The sequence below is a fragment of the Panicum virgatum genome, chromosome 4N, assembly GCF_016808335.1.
Source record: "Panicum virgatum strain AP13 chromosome 4N, P.virgatum_v5, whole genome shotgun sequence".
Taxonomy (NCBI): domain Eukaryota; kingdom Viridiplantae; phylum Streptophyta; class Magnoliopsida; order Poales; family Poaceae; genus Panicum; species Panicum virgatum.
Genome location: NC_053148.1, coordinates 46,095,992 through 46,115,391, shown reverse-complemented (window position 1 = coordinate 46,115,391; position 19,400 = coordinate 46,095,992). Strand labels below are relative to the sequence as shown.

The following is a 19,400-nucleotide window of genomic DNA, read 5'->3' as shown; positions in this document are numbered from 1 at the left end:
CGAGGCAGCTACCAGGGAGGAGAAAGCGGCCAACGAGGAACGTGGCAGCAGCAAGGCGTCGGTACCCTGCAGGCCGCCGCACGATCCACGGAACCAGCAGAGTCCCTGTTGTTCTTGCATCGTTTTCTTTTTCGTAAGAAGGACGTACAGGAAAATTGGTCTCGTACGTCTTGCTTTGCATTGTTTACCCGTGACCGTGATAGGTAGAGCTCGTCAAGTTGATGATAATCTGACTGCGAATTAACCTGCTGCTTTTTCAACCACCACCATGATCATTCGGTAACATGCATGGTTTGGGGTCAGCTAGCAGCACTCATGGGTCATGACCGATGGCAGCAGCAACAGCCAGCAGGCCAGGCAGGCCACCAGGGACAAAAAAAACTGGCTCCATTTGATGATGAGCTCATCTCGCTCATCACAATCTCGCTCACTCTCGAGCAGGGCAGCAGTAGTGACGGGTGCAGACACAAACGCGCAGTGCTGCACTGCTGCGTCAGGAAAAGGCCGCTGCACTGCAGCTCCGGTCTGCCGGTCTCCAGTCTCCTGCACCCAAAGATCCGTGATTCTTCTTTGGTGGCGAGGCAATCATACAGTACACTCTTTCTCTTCAGAAAACAAAAACAAAAAAAAACAGTAGTGGCTCGATCGGTAAGCTACAAAGTGTATGAGCTCCAAAAACCTGAAACTTTGGAGCCACACTTAGCCTTTTTGCTGTGTACCTCCCGCATGCAGCTAGCACTACTGTCGCCCTCCACGGGATAAAACTAATGCGTGCCGCTTTGTCCCAGCACGAGTAAATCGCAACACTCCACGCCGCGGCATTCAGATGTGTTTCTTGGCCCTTTTAGCGGTTTGTTAATGCAAATGCAGCTGCCTCCATCTCTAGCTCGCTACTATAGCTAGCTCGAAACCCTGCATGCATGTGTTTTTTTTTTACAAAAAACGGTCATGCATGTGGTTATCATACTAAAAAACAGAGAGCTCCCGGCCAAAGCTGGGATGAACGAAAGGGTGTGGGGATTCAAGTGCAATGCACCCCACCTGATCCTGTCCTGTACGTTTTACGGCATGCAGGAGAGACGTTTGCTACGAAGGTTCCTAAATTCACCCAACACTAAACATCCCACATGTACGTCAGGAGTAGTATAACCCCCGTGTGTCTACGTGTAGGAACAAAGATCCTTTTGTCCTGTCTCGGTCACAGCTAGCAGCCACCCTTCCCCTCTCTCGTGAACCAGATAGCCGGCCTCACCACGGCCGGAGACAGGAGGGGGGCGGGGGCCAGGCCCCCCAAGTTGGTGCAACTCCACATAAAACTCTCTAATCTAATTGTTAATGTTTCTCATTAACAAGGTGTGGCCCCCTGATCTAAATTGCCCCCTCTATGTTTCAATCCTAGCTCCGCCCCTGGGCCTCGCGCGACGACGTGGATCATCGTGGACAGCATGCAGGCAGACACGAGTTCAGAATAACCCATGGTAGCACGGTGAATCTTAGTGAGCTATTCTAGCGTTTCCGTTCACTGGGTCCCAAAAGTAATAATCTCAACATAGACAGAGCCTATACGTGACGGGGAGTGTTGAAATATAAATGAATTGATTGATGCATGCAACTTAATAGCAATCCTAGAGCGGTAAACTGAAAGCAAATCTTAGCTTGCGGGTGACCATGGCCAGTGCAGGAGCACCGTTACTCCTCTTTTGTTTTTTTACTTTTAGGGTGATTTTACCTCCGCCACAAAAAAACACACGGATTCTCGTATTTTGCATGAACCTACTCGTTAGCGGCGATCTTATCTCTCCAACCGATGGAGATGGATCACTGAAGAGCTTGAAAACAATGCATCGATCTCGCACTCCAGAGATTCCTCTCTGAGCAGATAGATGTTCAGATCAGCTCGCAGCTCCAGCTGCAGCACCAAACCACTCGGCATCGCCATGGTTTCGCTGCCAATCCCCTATGCCCCGTAGCTGTAGCCCGTGGCTGGTGCCGTTACAAAAATAACCCCGGAACCGGAAACCGACGAGCTCCCGTCCCCCGCTGCCTGCCTGCCTCTGCGCGCACCCGGAGCGCCCCCTTCACGCGTCGCCCGCCCAGCTCAAGGGCCGCCCTCCCCCTCCGCCTCCGCTTCCTCGAACCGGCCGGCCGGCCAGCCAGCCAGCCCATTTTACCCTTACCCGCTTATATATACGCGACTTTACCACCGTTACCCGTCTCTCACATCGCTCTCCGGTCTCCCCGGCTCGCCCCCCTGCTCCCTGCCCACCAACGCCACCGCCACTGGATCCGTCCAGCTACCGCCGTACCGGCAGCGCGTCAGCAGGAGACAGAGTGCCGGCCGCACCGCACTGCGTGCAGCAGCAGCGCGTGGCGGTGCTCGGGCTTTGTTGATGCGCGTGGCCGCCGCCGCGGTCCATGGCCTCCGCCGTCGCGAGTAACCTCCCCCCGCCGCCCGCCGCGCCCGCCGCCGTGCCGTACGGGTGGCTCAGCCCGCGCGTGTCCTTCAGCCGCGACGCGCAGGGCGCGGACATGATGGAGCCCGCCGCGGCCACGCCCGAGCCGGCCATCTCCAAGGACTTCATCGACTTCGAGTTCAGCCTCGGCGGGTCCGCCACCATGCTCCCCGCGGACGAGCTGTTCGCGGACGGCAAGCTGCTGCCGCTGCGGAAGGCGGCGCCTTTGCCGGATCCGGAGGCCGCGGCTGCGGCGGCGGCCCCGCCCCCGGCGCGGGCTGAGGCGGCAATGCCGGCGCCCGCGGAGCCGGTCAAGCCCCTCCGCGCCGCGGCGGTCGCGGCGGCCGACGGGACCGCCGACCCCTACGTGTTCTCGCCCAAGGCGCCCAGCTGCTCCAGCCGGTGGCGCGAGCTGCTCGGGCTCAAGAGGGCCGCGGCCGCGCAGAGTCCCAGCGCGAAGCCCTCGCCCTCGCCGTCGCCAGCAGCCGCGGCGGCGAGGACCCCCGCAGCGAGGGCGGCGAACTCCGCGGCGGCGAGGTCGCTCAAGCTCATGCTCCAGCGGAACACCGGGCGCGCGTCGGGGGCCTCGGCGTCGGACCTCGCGTCGGCGCCGCTGCTCCGCGACAGCTCCGACTCGGAGGCGTCGCTCTCCCTCGCGTCCTCCCGCTTCTCGCTCTCCTCGTCGTCGTCCTCCTCGGGCCACGACCACGACGACGTACCCCGCCTCTCCCTCGACTCCGCCGCCGCCGCCGCCGACCCGAACCCGCCCCGCATCCGCCTGGTCCGCTCCTCCCAGCACCGCCACTCGACCTCCGGTAGCTCCACCCGCGCCGGCCGCAGCCCCGCGCGGCGCCGCCCTTCGCCGCCCCCACCCCCGCGCTGCCCCTCCGTGGACTCCCCGCGCATGAACTCCTCCGGCAAGATCGTGTTCCAGGGCCTGGAGCGCAGCTCCAGCTCCCCCTGCAGCTTCCACGCGGCGTCCAAGTCCCGGTCCCGCGCGGTGGACCGGTCCTACTCCTCCGGCGTCCGCGTGGCGCCCGTGGTGCTCAACGTGCCCGTGTGCTCCCGCCCCGTGTTCGGGTTCTTCAAGGACAAGAAGGACTCCGCCGCGGCCAAGGACGCCTCGGCGGCGGCGGCGGCGAGGTCCCGGTCGTCGCTGGGGCGGAAGGCGCAAGGGTGGAGCGGCGAGCTGCCGAGATCCTCCGGCTGATTTGACCCCGTTTGATCGCCCTTGTCTGCCCCGTTTGCGCCATCATGATGGATGAGAGGATGGATGGATGGCTCGGGCGGTTGGTGTTGGGTTTTAACTGATTTTGTTTGTTTCTTCTTTGGAGACGATGAGATCGTGGTGAGGGGTCTAATCGATTGACTGTCTTTTCCCTTCTTCTTTTTTGCTCGACTGTAAATTCGAGTTTTGTTCTACTGCTCTTCTGATCGATTTGGTTCAATGCAATGCAAAAAAAGTGGAAAATTTTCTCAGACTCTGCTGCTAACAATGCTTCCGATGGATGATCTGCTCAAACGGTTACTGTTCCATTCGGTGGTTTGGTTTGAAGTTTGAACAGGAGATGCAATGCAAGCAAAATGATGGCAGCATTTCTAGGGCAGAGCGACGGAAATACGGCCACGCACCACTCGGAGTCGCAGTGTCCGTGGCTATCTGCATCGGAGTCATTACATGTTGCCATGCCAGACTGCCAGTAGATGCCGGTTCGCGGAGCGTGGCGAACCGGGGCGTGGCGCGGTCCGGCCAGACCGGCGCCCGGCGCCGGCTTGATCTGTTCTGGATCCGGGCACTGTGCCGCATGTGCCCGCCTCTAAATATTCGCGCGGCGGCAGAGGCAGGCGTGGTGGCCCTGGTGGCGCACACCGGCAGCCCTCACCCTTTTTTTACTCGCGGCAAAGGCGTCACCGCGATCGGCGCGACACGGCCGGCGGGTTACCGCCCGTTGCCGCCACGGCGTCGGCGATCTGGTGGCGCCATGGCATGGCTCCCACCTGGGTGCCGTCGAGGTCGAGCACTCGGGCCGCGGGGACCCCGTGCCGTGCCCCTCCGCCTGGCCGCGGCCGCGCAGGCCCAGCACATGCGGACGCCGGCCGCGCGCCGGGGACAGAGCTCAGAGCCCTGCCGCGCCTGTCGCGCGCCACGGCCGCGCGCAGCTTTTGGCCCCGTCTCGCACTTTGTTGGCGCGCGCCCCTCCCGTCTGTGTAACCCCACCTAGAATTAAGCTAATCACGGCCATTAGTTAAACTTACACGACCAAAACCCTTAGCTAAGCATTTTTCTGTCTGACTGGAGCCACCGGTTTTGGAAACCACTACCACCGATTTTTCCGCGGGTCAGGGGCAGAGCATGCATCTCGACGTGCCACGTGTCACCATCGGCGAGCTGCGCCGAGGATGCGCCACGTCGCCTTATCCCCTCCTCACTTATCCCCTTTGGGCGCCGTGACTCTCTCTCCTCCATTCTCCTCCTCGCGTGTCCTAGCTCAAGGTTGAACCACCCCCATCGCCGTCCGGCCGTCTCCGGTCACCGTGCGTCGATTCCTCCCACCCAAACCTACCTCGCCTCGTCCTCCACCCATCCCCGAGCTCATTTGGGCTGTTCCACGTCCGAAACCATTTCTTCACCAACGTGGCCGCTTGAAGATTCGCCTTACGCGTCGATCTCCATTCTCCGGCCTTTGCCGTGCAAACTAAGCATGGGGTAAGCATCACAGCATCCCCCTCAACCTTCCCAAGCCCCCCTTCTTCCGTTCTGGGCGCTGTGCACCAAGTTGTGCGCCACAGGCCGAAACCGGTGCCACCGGTTTGGTAAATTCAGTGCCACCGGTTTTAGCTTGACCGGTGCCGAAATTAGTGCCACCGGTTTTGGAAATCCGGTGCCACCGGTTTTTTTATCAGAACTGCTTGAAGTAATATAAATCATTAGTAGTATACTCGTTCAATGGTTATTTATTTTAAAATTGCACATCATATTTACATTGGCTTATATCATATGCATACGTGTAGCATCCGCAGCGGAGGGGGTGGTTTATGAGGTGATTGCGGAGCCACAGCAGTAGTGGAGCTATCGGCCACCTCAGTACACACAGTCACAGGGGACCGTCAGGCCTCCTGCTCCTCAGCAGAATGAGCAGAAGGTCTGGGTGCAGCAGTCGGGGGTGCGCCCACTGTGTTTCCTTGTTACAACTATGGGCAGTCTGGACACTTTGCACGTAACTGCCCGATGCCACCCAAGCATTGTCAGCAATCAAGTCCTCAGAGCCAGAAGCAGAAAGTGGCTCATTTCAATCCAGGACAGGTGCACTATACCACCTTCGAGGCCATCCCTGAGGGAGCACCAGTGATGTCGGGTACGTTCTCCATTAACGAGCACCCTGTTACTGTGCTATTTGATTCTAGTGCCTCTCACACATTTATTAGCAAGGAATGTGTAATTAGATTGGGATTGGAAGTGGAAAGCATATCCAGGTCATATAATATTCACTCACCCGGGGGGCACTTAATTACTAATCAACTTGTTAGACAAGTACCCTTGCAGTTACAGGGGAGGATTTTTGCCACTCAGCTTATAGTGTTGCCATCCCAGAAGATGGATATTATTCTTGGCATGAATTGGATGGAAGTTCACGGAGTCGTTCTTGACACTGTTTCTCAATCTGTGCACATCAATTCTCCTATCCATGATTCGATGACCATGGGTCTTATGAGCCCCACCCTGTTGGTCCATACGGTGAACCACGCCGAGGGTAAGAAGCTAGCAGATATACCAGTGGTATGCGAATATCTGGATGTCTTTCCAGATGATTTGTCTGGAATGCCACCAGATCGCAATGTGGAGTTTGCCATTGAATTGCAACCGGGAACGACACCAATTTCTCGAAGACCTTATCGAATGCCACCCAATGAGTTGTCAGAATTAAAGAAGCAATTGCAAGAGCTGATTGATAAGGGATATATCCGTCCTAGCACTTTACCTTGGGGCTGTCCAGCACTCTTTGTTAAAAAGAAAGATCAAAGTCTCAGGTTGTGTGTGAACTACAGACTTTTGAATGCTATCACAATCAAGAATAAATACCCACTCCCCCGGTTCTACATCCTGTTTGATTAGCTATTCGGGGCTCGGGTATTTTCAAAATTTGATCTCCGCTCTGGTTATCAAAAGATAAAAATTAGAGCTGAAGATATTCCCAAGACGGCCTTCTCCACTAGATATGGGCTGTATGAATATCTAGTCATGTATTTTGGGCTAACAAATGCCCTTGCTCACTTCATGTACCTCATGAACTCGGTATTCATGCCTGAGCTGGATAAGTTTGTCATGGTTTTCATTGACGACATCCTTATATATTCCAAGAATGAAGAAGAACATGCTGAACACCTTCGCATTGTTCTCCAGCGTCTTAGAGAGTACAAGTTGTATGCTAAATTCAGTAAATGTGATTTCTGGCTCAAGGAAGTCCAATTTTTGGGCCATATTATCTCTGATGCGGGTATTTCTGTGGACCCCAGCAAGATTCAAGATGTATTGAATTGGAAGACTCCGAAGTCTGTTTCAGAGATCCGGAGTTTCCTTGGGCTAGCAGGTTATTATCGCCGATTTGTACCGGACTTTTCAAAAAATTGCTAGACCCATGACTGAATTACTTAAGAAAGGGGTGAGATTTTATTGGGATGACAAATGTGAGCAGGCTTTTCAGACCCTGAGAAAGCTTCTGACGTATGCCCCTGTCCTGGCTCAGCCGGATATTACTCGGCCCTTTGATGTATATTGTGATGCATCAGGTACGAGTCCCCACTGTGACCTCACCCCTGTTTAATCCAGTTGGCTATTATTCGACCCTTGATATGTATTAAATGTAACAGGTACGGGCCTCGACTGTGTACTCATACAAGACCAGAGGGTAATTGCTTATGCTTCCAGAGCCCTCAGGCGGCATGAGGAGAATTATGCCACGCATGATCTGGAATTGGCAGCAGTGGTGCATGCATTAAAAATATGGCGCTATTATCTTCTGGGCAACCCTGTTCATATATACTCAGACCATAAGAGTCTTAAGTATATCTTCACCCAGAGCGAGCTAAATTTGCGCCAGAGGCAATGGTTGGAGTTAATAAAGAATTATGATCTGGAGATTCATTATCAGCCAGGAAAGGCTAATGTCGTTGCTGATGCATTGAGCCGTATGGCAAAGTGCAACTGCACCTCAGCAACACCCATGCATGCAACCCTATGTCAAGAAATGGAAAAATTGAATCTGGCCATTGTGGCTGAGGGTACACTCGCCAACGTTACCCTTACTCTAACACTTCGGGATCAAATTGTTGCTGCTCAGAAAAATGATGTGGGCATGAATAAGATCAGACAACGGCTCGGTGAGAGTGATCCTTAGGTTCAATGTTTTTCATCAAGATAGTGAGGGGATTCTTTGGTTTAAAGATCGGATGGTGGTGCCTAAGGACTTTGAGCTTCGGAAACAAATTCTTGATGAGCCTCATCTTTCTCGATATTCTATTCACCCGGGCAGCAATAAAATGTATCAAGATCTGAAACAACGTTTTTGGTGGACGAGGATGAAGCGGGAAGTTGCCAAGTATGTATCAGAGTGTGATATTTGCAAAAGGGTGAAGGCGAGCCACTTGAGACCAGCCGGTCCCTTGCAACCTCTGAGTATACCATCGTAGAAGTGGGAAGATATTAGTATGGACTTCATTGTGGGACTCCCTAAGACTTCAAAAGGGTATGACTCTATTTGGGTTATTGTGTACCGCCTTATGAAGTCAGCTCATTTTCTTCCTGTGAAGACCATATATAGAGCACAACACTATGCTGAGCTGTATATCAGTCGTATAATGAGTTTGCATGGGGTACCCAGGACAATTATTTCGGATCGTGGCACACAATTCATTGCACAGTTCTGGGAACAATTTCATGCCACCTTGGGTACTCGACTGATCCGCAGTTCAACCTATCATCCTAAGACAGATGGTCAAACAGAAAGAATCAATCAAATTCTGGAGGATATGCTCAGAGCGTGTGCACTCACATACAGTTAAAAATGGGATGAATGTCTACCCTTAGCCAAGTTCGCTTATAACAATAACTATCAGGAGAGCATCAGAATGGTTCCTTTTGAGGCATTATACGGGCGAAGGTGTAGAACCCCATTAAACTGGTCAGAAGCCGGTGAAAGAAATTTCTTTGGACCTGATATCGTTGGTGAGGCTGAAGAACAAGTTCAGGTTATTCGGAAAAATTTGAAGATTGCACAATCCCGACAAAAGAGCTACGCGGATAAGAAACGTCAATCGATCTCGTTCCAAGTGGGAGATCATGTCTATTTGCGGGTATCTCCAATGAAAGGGGTCCAACGGTTTGGTGTGAAGGGAAAACTTGCCCCTCGCTATGTTGGGTGTTTTCCTATTATTGAGCGATGTGGGCCGGTAGCATATCGATTGAAACTTCCTGTCCAATTGACAACGGTTCACAACATATTCCATGTCTCAGCTCAGAAAATGCCTCCGTGTTCCAACCAAGATCATTGAGATGGAGAATGTGCAACTGGAGCCCGATCTTGTCTATCCAGAGCACCCGGTGAAAATAGTGGATTACAAGACTCGGGTTACTCGGAACCAAGTTAGCAAATTCTATAAAGTACAATGGAGTAATCACTCCGAGCGAGAAACTACTTGGGAAACGGAGAAATTTGTTTGGGCCAAATGTCCTGAGATACTCCAAACATACCAAGGTATATAATTTTCCGATTTCCTTTCAATTTGGCACCTTCATTCTAAATCTCGGGACGAGATTTCTTTTTGGGGGGAAGATTGTAACACCTCAGGTGTTATTCACCTAGAATTAAGCTAATCACGGCCATTAGTTAATCTTACACGACCAAAACCCTTATCTAAGCATTTTTCTGTCTGACTGGACCAAAACCGGTGCCACCGGTTTTGGAAACCAGTGCCACCAGTTTGTCCGCGGGTCAGGGGCAGAGCACGCATCTCGGCGTCGCCACGCGTCGCCGTCGGCGAGCTGCGCCAAGGATGCGCCACATCGCCTTATCCCCGCCTCACTTATCCCCTTTGGGCGCCGTGACTCTCTCTCCTCCATTCTCCTCCTCCTCCCGTGCCCTAGCTCAAGGTTGAGCCGCCCCCATCGCCGTCCGGCCGTCTCCGGTCACCGTGCGTCGATTCATCCCACCCAAACCTACCTCGCCTCGTCCTCCACCCATCCCCGAGCTCATTTGGACCATTCCACGGCCGAAACCACTTCCTCACCAACGTGGCCTCTTGAAGATTCGCCTCACGCGTCGATCTCCATTCTCCGGCCTTTCCCGCGCAAACTAAGCATGGGGTAAGCATCACAACATCCCCCTCAACCCTCCCAAGCCCTTCTTTCTTCCATTCTGGGCGCTGTGCACCAAGTTGTGTGCCACAGGCCGAAACCGGTGCCACCGGTTTGGTAAATCCAGTGCCACCGGTTTTAGCCTGACCGGTGCCGAAACCAGTGCCACTGGTTTTGGAAATCCGGTGCCACCGGTTTTGGAAATCCGGTGCCACCGGTTTTTTTATCAGAACTGCTTGAAGTAATATAAATCATTAGTAGTATACTCATTCAATGGTTATTTATTTTAAAGTTGCACATCATATTTACATTGGCCTATATCATATGCATACGTGTAGCATCCGCAGCGGAGGGAGTGGTTTATGAGGTGATCGCGGAGCCACAGGAGCCGCAAGAGCAAGCGCCGCAGCAGGAGATTTGTGAGCACCCGGCCCAAGGCCCAGTTCACCCTAGTACTGAGCAGCAGCCAGAAGGCAAGCCCGGTGCATGTCCTATTATTTCAAATTTATGACACACATATATATTTCTATTACTTGTGCATTAGGTTTAGGAATTGCTTGGAACTCTAGTTGCATGATCCCTAGCTTCCCTGGAGTTATACTAGTATGTATAGGACGATAGAAATGCTATGATTAATAAGATCTTGGTAGAAGTCGAGTGATTTCTGGTCACTCGCGAGATATAGGATATCTCGTTATTTTGAGTATATGGAATATTGGAATAGGTTGGAGAAGGAAAAGAAATTGGAGACCGGGCGGGGAAAGGCTAGCCCCGTCTGTGCCGGTTAAGGACCGTTTGTTTTCTGGCCCTGTGATCGAGTTTGAATTGTACTAGCCGCATGTCGGGAGTAGGAGGTAGTCGAAACCGGTAAGCCGGGTACTGCCTTGCTTCGAAAGTATAGAACTTCTACCCACCCCTTAGGACGAGTCGAGTGGCCGCGGATAATTGTGATGCATATGTTTACTTTTGGTGGTCTCTCGTAGTGCTCGGCTGACAATATGCAGGTGGGGCGGTTCTGTAGTTCGAGGCGGAGAGGGGAATAGTTGGTGCATGTGGTCCGACGGGGCATACGCGTGCCGTGTTGGTTAGGTTCACCTTGCAAGGTTAAAACGGATCGATTCGCCGTCAGTCGCTCTCGGATATGAACACCTTGATCGCAGCACCGCATCGTAGTAATGCTATATGTAATTTAAGTGATGATTGAAAATGATTATCATGAATTATTACTCTATATTTGTTACGATTGCTTAGCAGGTGCAAATACTAGTTGATGATTTTAGCATATAGAATTTGGAGCTAAAAATGGAAAAAAAATAAGGACTCATTTTAAAAGCTTTTTCTGCAAAATTAACCTCCAGCCAGAAAGCCTTGCATGTCGAGATATGTGGGCTAAATTATACCCACTGGTCGGGTAAGTCTTGCTGAGTATTAGTTGCTCAGGGTTTGTTGCCACCACATTTTTTTTATTTCAGGGCATTCGGACGTTGATTTCTGCCTCTGCTGTGTCAAGTTTATCCGCAGAGATGCAGAGGGGTGGGAAGTGGAGGATCGAGACCCCTAGGCTAGGAGTTTGCCGGGTTGCACCCTCGAGGGCTGAGTGTGCAGCCCTCTGTCCTGTCTGGACCGGTCTGACCGGTCCGTGGACCAGTCTGACCGGTGGTTAGTGTGGGCCGAGGGGCACCGGTCTGTCCGGTGTTGGGAACCGGTTTGACCGGTTGTGTTGGACCTGAACCAGGGAGTTAGTTTAGTTGCAGGTTCTTTTCTTTGAACTTGTTTCGCTATTGTAAAGTTTGAACATTATGTAATCTTTGTAAATTATGTAAGTCATGGTGTATTTGAAGTCGGATTGTAAAACTATGGTATTTTCACTGGGTTTGTAAAAGTTATGTATTACCTTGTGTCGAGTTGTTGTATTTTCAAGTATTTTGTCGTGCTTGTACCATCTGCGCCCGCCTTCGCGTGGGACTACCGGTGTCGTTTCGATCGGGCCGTGGGTTGAGAAAGGATCGTCAAATTAAGCCATTAACCGAATGTGCCTGATGTATTCAAATGATGGCCATTACGCTTAATTAGAATTTTAATTTGGCAGCACAGTCTGCTTGCCAGCGCGTGTGTGTGGTGTGGGGCGATGATGGCGACGAACTGATCCTACCGTTGGCCGCTTGCTGCGGCTGCGGCCGCCGGTCCCGGCCGGCGCCGCTGCGGCGGGCGGAGCCATGGGCGCTGGACATGGCTGCGCGGGCGCGGGCGGCTCTTCTCGCCGTCTCCTTGTGTGCGGTGGCGCCGTAGCGCTGCAGGCGCGTCGGCCACTAGCTACGTACTCAGGTTAATGAGAGCATGGGCCGGGGCCAGCGGCAGCAGAAGGATGCCGTTGCCATGAGTGTGGTGTAGCTGTGGATGCCCATGGAAACTGAATCATTGATGGCGCGCCACGGATCTACAATAAGGATCATCGAGAAAGGGTAAGGTCAACTTTGTGATGATGCTCATGCTCGCGGCAAGAGCGATTAGTGTTTAGTCCTATGCAATCAATGGTGGTTCTGGCAAATTAAGCTTGAACAGTACAGAACGGGAGTAACGGTCAAGCTGATTCATGGAACGTGTGCTCGATCTCGGCACTCGGCAGCTGAGAAGAGAAGGGCCGCCGAAATGTACAGCTTGGCATGGCATGTAGTGTGACGGCTGACAGAGTGACAGGCACCAAGCGTACCCCCATGATGGCCTGAAGAAAAGCTGAGCCTCCATCAACACCGCCGCACCTGCTGCCTGCGAGCGCGTGAGCGATGAAGGCAGAGAGATGCCAGAGGGCGAAGAGGACACGGAGCTCAGAGATTCAGAGCCTGTGCTGACTGCTGAGCCACTGAAAGCCTGAAACCCTGAACGCTCGTCTTTCCCTGCCTCCACCCAGCAGCACCTGCAGCGTACTACGCCGCTCGCCACCTCGCCGGCCCGGCCGCTGCCGTTGCATGGAGCCGCGACGCGACGGCCGGCTGACGGCCGCATGCCACCACCGTCCGGCGCCGTGACTTGCTGCCCCACCGCCGGGAGGCAGCGCCCCTGACCGCCTGCCATTAAAAAAGAGGAAAGACAAATGCCTCGTTTAATTTTCAAAAAAAAAATGCCTCGTTAACTAAACAATAATCAATGAAAATCTCCACTTCATTTCGTATGTAAGCGCAATTATGTCGCCGGGGTTGCAGGAGCTGGCTACTGCTGACGGGCTTGTTTATTGAACGCTAGCGGAGGGGCTTGGACATGGACAGCCTGTACGGGCCTCTGCTACACTCGGCCCTGTTTAGATTTTTACTCATAAATTTCGTAAATGTAGAAAAAACGTCACATCGAATGTTGGGACGCATGTACGGAGTAATGAATAAAGTCTATTTATAAAAAATTTTGCATGGATGGGCTGTAAATCGCGAGACGAATCTAATGAGCCTACTTAATATATGATTTGCAACATTGATGCTACAGTAATCATCTGCTAATTATAGATTAATCATAGATTAATTAGCATCGTTCGCCTCACGATTTACAACCCATCTATACAAAAAAGTTTTATAAATAGACTTCATTTAGTACTTCAAATTAGTAAGATTCTAACGCAAAATTTTTACATATAAATAACTAAACACGGCCTTGCTCACTGCTGCTGCTGCTCAGCCCCCTCCTCCCACCCATGTTGCTGCTGAGTTTTTTACTTGTTTTTTTTGGAGTTCTTGGAAGCAACTGGCAATGGTGGACAGAGATTTGTTTTGGCCCGTTGGGTTAGTTTTGGAGCAACAGGGAGGAGAAGCCGGTGCTGGTAGTGGCAGACTGGCAGCTACCAATTCCTGTCGCGGAGCGAGTGATAACGGATCAGCGGCTGCGGCGTCCGTTGCGCGTGATGTCTATGCGGGTGGCGAGCTGGAGTGGGGCGCTGAGCTGGGCTCGTCAGTGCCACTTGGCCGCCGGATCCCCAGATCTGCGCAGCAGGGTTCATGTTCAGGGGGATCCGGCGAGATCGGCGTGCCCAATGAGGACGCCGACGGCGATGAGCTATGCAGCAGGTCTCGGTCTCAGGTAATAATCGGTAGTCGCCTAGTCGGTACAACAGTACAGCACAACCAGTGCGTTCGCCTTTCACCAACGTGGAGACAGCCCAACTGTGCAGTGCTCCAACGAGATGCCCGTCATCTCACGGGTCCATGAATTACTGTACGTGCTCAGTGAAAAATTAGACGTGCAGTGTCGCCGGTCCCCAACGACCGCGCCGGACCACGTCCACCTCAACGAAGCGCAACGCGCGTCACGACGACGAAGTTTCAGGGTTCAGTTACTTCCACCCCGTGGAGCTCAGGCACGGCTAGCTCTTGTGAACCGAGATACACAGCATCAGCATGCGCACCACCACGCAAAGAAGGCCATTTTACGTTTACATCATACACCAAGTCACTAACATACTGTACACTCGGTGACAAAAACGTACACTCCCCAAACCACCGTGCTGATCTCGTGTACCTCTACCCGCAAAAAAAAAAAAATCTCGTGTACCCCGACACAACATACGGCACGATTACAGGTCATCACACCACACTCGGGACTCAGTAACTTCCGCCGCGGTGCTGCGAGTACCGAACGTACTCTGCCCGCAGCATGTTGAGCACGTCCTCGTCGAGCTGCTCCAGCTGACTCGAGTCCCGCAGCCTCGGGTACAGGTGCGCCACGCTGCCGACGGCGGCCTCCACCAGGTCCCACTGCCCCAAGTTGGCAGCGAAGCCGATGAACTCGAGGGAGGCGCCTGTGCTGGAGTTCAGGCAGGACGCCACCGCAGCAAGGCTTGCTGCCTTCACCCCCTCCAGGAACCAGAACTCGGCCAGGGACGACAGCTCCGCGTAGGGTTTTAGATGGGACAGCTGCTCTTCCGCGCTCATGTTCTTCCATCGGCAATCCGGGGGGATTCTGGGAAGCTCCCCTGAGTAGAACCACTGGAGTAGTTTATCCAGGGCTCCCCACCCGACCGGAACTCTGATAGCCTCTGCAAAGCTGCAGTCATGGATATTGTCAAATTTTTGAAACATATAGGAGCGTGGTAATGAAATACTGCAGTATGGAAGTTCTAAAGCAGTTTGGATTAAGACAAACTCCTCTACAACAGTATGCTTAAAAGGATAACCTCTCATGCATCCCAGATTGAAATAATGCGCGAAGGTAATCGCAGCTCATGCTCAAAACAATTTTATGGCTATGGACATGTGGAGTTGATAGTTTGCATGAGCCGTGGTGACACTCCATTTTTTCATTTGATTGTGCCTCCAGAATTATGTCCCTGGAAGTAGCATGAATCAAGTACATCAAGGTTTAGCAAAACCAAGGCAGTGCAAGTTTATGCACTGTGACCTTTTAAGCGGCAGGTTAGAATCAGTAAAAACAATGTCAACCATTTGAGGTACTTACGAGAATGAATGTTCAGCTGGTTCAACTGCTGCAGTAAGATCATATCTGGGACAGTCAGAGCTCCATCTGGGTTGCTCTCTCTGAAGCACCTCTTGCAGTGATTTCAAGTGACAATACTTCGCAAGTGTCTTTACAGGCCTAACAATGTCAGCATCTACCATGACAAAACCAGTGTATGCGTATTCCAAAATTTTCTTCAGAGCATTACTATCTACACGATCAGACATTCGGACATGATAAAGTGATCTTCTACTCCCTTCAACAGTTGTTTTCCCATCATGGACAAGTGATTTTTCAGATGGCAAAAGTTTAGGACATCTTACTGATAGGATAGCTGCATGAACACTTAGAGGTTCACTGTCTGCAAGCAAAAGTTCCAGATCAACTAGCTCATTATCACATAATGCACTTCTCATCTTTGCTCCGAACTTGCTTGGAAACCCACAAAACCCAAACAAACTCAGTATATGTACAATGTAGGACTTGGGTCCTGGGCTCAAGTTTTGACCCAATGCATGCTCAAGGACTCTTATTAAACCTTCATTGTAGTACTCTCTGCAATCATGGCACACAATCCCCCCATCCAAATTCTTTTCACAGTGAATACAAACAAGGCTGACTCTCCTCAGCACATTATACAACACCACGAGACCATAAAATAGGATAACATTTTCACCCTCCCATTCTTCAGTGAGATAGCAACATGAACCTCCATCAAAACAAAATTGCAGATGTGAAGCAATGTTTGACCTCGTAATGTACAAACGATTGTGTAGACATTCCTTTATAATGGTGGATAATACACCTACAACACTCCTCTTGTTCAGACTATGGTTAGATTGCACTATTACCAAGCATGCAAGATTCATGAGGTTGTTCATAATTTTCACACAGTCGAAAGATCCGGAGAGATTTCTGGTAACATTAGATTCTATTGACGACAATAGAATGTTCATACATTCATCACCTAATGGCAGAACAACTTTCAGAAATTTAGAACTTGCCTCAGAAAAAATGTATTGGCTAGGAGAGAGGAGCATCATAAGAACTGCCCTCAAAGCTGGCTCCAGCTCCTCTTTGGAAAATTTTGTGGAGCTGTTTTTCTGTGTTACAAAATCAGTTGCTAGTGAGCTGCATAAAGAGGCAGGAGATAGAGTAAATCAGAATTCAACTTGAACATGTAAGTACCTTGTTGTACTGAAGTAGCATATCAGAAAACTAGAACTCGAACAGGATATTACCTAGTACCTACCAAGCACAAGATATCAGTGCCTGCAAGAAATTGTTTTTCTGTTTTCTTACAGAAAGATACTCGTTATTGCAATGCACTGCTAGATATCCAAGTATATCCCATACGTAGGGATCTATATTCACAATGTCTTTGGAATCTTTGTTGAACAGCTCACCATGGCACAACATCTGATGGGTTTGATGTTCAGAGCTGCAGCTCCCAGCAATAATCTTATATAATACTTCATCAATGGAATCAGACCAGAAGCATCTATGATGATTCCCATGGTAACGAAGGGCCAGTAATGCAGTACGGCAGCCCTCTGTTACTAACGATTTTTCATCAATTTCAGATATTGCATTGGTTATGCCTTGAACAATAGGCAGATAATGTGAAGTCATTAACTGATTGCAGCCCCTTGGAGATCTCTGTAGGCAACCAAGCTACTCTCAGTTTTTTTTAAGCCAACATAAACATAGTAGATACGTCAGTCAACCATCATATTTCTGTTGATATAAATCTTACCAGAAGAACCTGAAAGAGCTTCAATGCTTCGATCCTAGTAACACTAGGATGAGATTTTCCCATAAGGTCGCAAATTTTAGGGATCAACTCTTCATTCTTAAGAAGGATCATCGCTCCATTGCCACATAAAGCTGAATTACAGTAACAAGATTTCAGGTATGCACAAGTAAACAGAAGAAGAAGATTCTTCTTTTCTTGTAGCGGAGTAAGAATCATTTTTTCTTCAAGAAATATCTTTGTGAATCCTGACACAGAAGTCAAAGAGGAGAATTACCACAGAAGTACCTAAAGCAGCATACAGCTTAAGAATTTTCACAGCAACTGTTGTCTCAGCACTAAGACAGTATTGTGCCAGCTTCGCCATCAAGTTGCAGTTACTCCACGCATGGTATCTCGAAGAGGGCCAAATCCACAGGAAACTCCTTAGCAGAGATATTATCTCCGTCAGATAGTTCAGGGGATGAACATCAGGGGCGTAATTCTGCAGAGCTGAAATAACACTTGCAACTGCATTTGTTTTCTCCAGAGCCTCCCAGATTTCTGCCTGAGTTGAAGCTCTTGCTGTAACTAGGCTATTCAGTATACAGGTCAGTGCACTTGCACATGGTACGGCTATATGCAGCTGGTCTGCAGACAACTGACATGACAGGGATGAAACCATTTCCGAAATTGGATACTGGCAAACAGAATTTCCTATACTGGAAACAAACTTTAAGCTCACATCTGCTGCTTGGATCAGCACTGAAACGTTGTTTGTCTTAAGAATACCTTGCAGTGCTAGAAGTATATCTGAAATTGACTCCTGGTAAACAAATAATTTTGGTTAAAATCGTACGTTCGCGTTTATATATAATACTCAGGAAGAACATACCACAAAAGCATTTAGGAATATGTAGGGTTTGAATAAATCGAGTCAAATTGCTGGTTAGAGCTTAGAACAGCTAAGAAGGCGGTAAATCAAACGGAACTACTGGGAGTTTACCTTTACAGGTGCAAGCCTAAGTGCTTCATTTGATAGTGAACCAACAAACGCAGCCACCGCTTTGAGCACATGAGACTGTATTCCAGCATCAGTAGACTGCCATCTTTTAGCACCGTGGCCATCAGACCTGACATGTACAGAGAAGATTGGAAATACAGCAAGGAACACACAGAAATCCCTCTGCAACAACACAACCCATCAATTCTGACTATGTCTTATAATTTGATTCTATTATCTGCCTCCCTAAACTGTAAAATAACTCTGCTCCGTGTGAAATTACCAGCAGCAGTACAATAAAAAAAACACAACGCTCAACAACCCTTTCTCGTTCTGAGCTTCGGGTGAGATTACATACAGAGCTAAATCACCATGTTGTATCTCTCCCGGAGGGACCTGATAGGACCCACCCATAGGAGCTAGCTAAAACAGTAAAATCACTGGCGCGCACGCTTGCGTACGTGCTGGAGAGGAGCCAATTCCATGCTAGTAGATTTACTATGAATCCGTCGGGGTGTGGGGTGTGGGGGGGGGGGGGGGGGCAGCGATTAAATTACTTGGTGAGGCCGAGGCCGAGGGCGGCGTGGAGGCGGGCGCGGAGGGAGAGGACCTGGTCGGCGAGCAGCTGCTCGGCGGCGCCCTTCCTCCTGCCCTTCTCCCTCCCCGACGGCGACGGCTTGGAGGCGGAGAAGGCCGGTCGCATCGCGCACTCGCAAGTGCCACGACGAAGACGGAGGTGGGAGGTGAGGCGAAAAGAAATCGAAGTGGTCTTTCTTCTATGGCCGCGCTGCGGCTGTTGGGTTGGTCTGGGCTGGGGCGAGGAGAATAGGCAGGATGGGCCATTCCTTTATTCTTCCCGGGCTCCCTGCCCCGATTTTCCTCACCAAGCCCAGCCCAAATATTAGGCCGGGTTTAGACAGAGTCCCCTTCCCCATTAAACGAAAACAATTCTGAAAGCTTGTTTGAAGGCCAGTTTTGTCATCTACAATTCAGGCAGTGACTGGAATTTGACAACATCCAACCTGGAACCTTTTATTTTACTACAGGCGGTAATTTTTGTACAAGTATTGTAAATTGATCTCTTAACTTGCTAAACAGAGCACGGGCTCAACGGCGCGTAGAAGAACGGATACAACATAAATTACATTACCATTACCATACAGTAATAATAGCCTTGGTAAGCGAGCGAAGCTCGACTGGGTCGCGGTGGGTCGCTCGTCGCCGCATGAGGGGCCCCGCCTAGTTGCCGCCGCCGCCGAACAAGTAGCGGTTGAGGGCGATCGCAATGGCCACGCCGACCCTTGCCGCGCCGGGGAACCGGTCGGCGACGAGCGCCAGCGTCACCATGTACACGCCGAGGAGGAACAGGAGGAATGCGACCAGCGCGTACCCCGGGGCGGCGGCGGCGGGGGCGGCGATGACGAA

The 19,400-nt window shown here is 51.1% G+C and overlaps 2 protein-coding genes across 3 annotated transcripts; one reads left to right on the top strand and one right to left on the bottom strand.

The window, feature by feature from the left end:
• Positions 1 to 2,165: 2,165 nt before the first annotated feature.
• Positions 2,166 to 3,932, top strand: LOC120668622 (serine/arginine repetitive matrix protein 2-like). Its single transcript, XM_039948364.1, has one exon. It carries the CDS (start codon positions 2,416 to 2,418, stop codon positions 3,661 to 3,663), a length of 1,248 nt encoding a protein of 415 aa, XP_039804298.1. The 5' UTR covers positions 2,166 to 2,415; the 3' UTR covers positions 3,664 to 3,932.
• Positions 3,933 to 14,178: 10,246 nt separating this feature from the next.
• On the bottom strand, positions 14,179 to 18,728 carry LOC120668421 (BTB/POZ domain-containing protein At1g04390-like). Of its 2 annotated transcripts, XM_039948123.1 has the most exons (9): positions 18,533 to 18,728; positions 17,979 to 18,105; positions 17,282 to 17,798; positions 16,997 to 17,127; positions 16,647 to 16,899; positions 16,482 to 16,488; positions 15,241 to 16,371; positions 14,960 to 15,112; positions 14,179 to 14,829 (listed from the first exon to the last, which is right to left on the bottom strand). In XM_039948123.1, the coding sequence occupies exons 1-9, from the start codon at positions 18,676 to 18,678 to the stop codon at positions 14,388 to 14,390; spliced, it is 2,907 nt and encodes a 968-aa protein (XP_039804057.1). In that variant the 5' UTR covers positions 18,679 to 18,728; the 3' UTR covers positions 14,179 to 14,387. The 2 variants fall into 2 exon arrangements, with proteins under 2 accessions (XP_039804057.1, XP_039804056.1); XM_039948122.1 differs by lacking the exon at positions 16,482 to 16,488 and having other exon boundaries at positions 16,493 to 16,899.
• Between the last annotated feature and the right edge of the window lie 672 nt (positions 18,729 to 19,400).

What these genes read in the sequence shown, in the direction of transcription:
- LOC120668421 (XM_039948122.1), bottom strand. Translation starts at nt 18,678, where the DNA reads ATGCGACCGGCCTTCTCCGCCTCCAAGCCGTCGCCGTCGGGGAGGGAG. An exon ending in AGCTCTTTCAGGTTCTTCTG is followed by an intron (nt 16,900 to 16,996) that starts GTAAGATTTATA and finishes GGTTGCCTACAG; the next exon opens with AGATCTCCAAGGGGCTGCAA. An exon ending in GCACTGATATCTTGTGCTTG is followed by an intron (nt 16,372 to 16,492) that starts GTAGGTACTAGG and finishes CTCTTTATGCAG; the next exon opens with CTCACTAGCAACTGATTTTG.
- LOC120668622 (XM_039948364.1), top strand. Translation starts at nt 2,416, where the DNA reads ATGGCCTCCGCCGTCGCGAGTAACCTCCCCCCGCCGCCCGCCGCGCCC.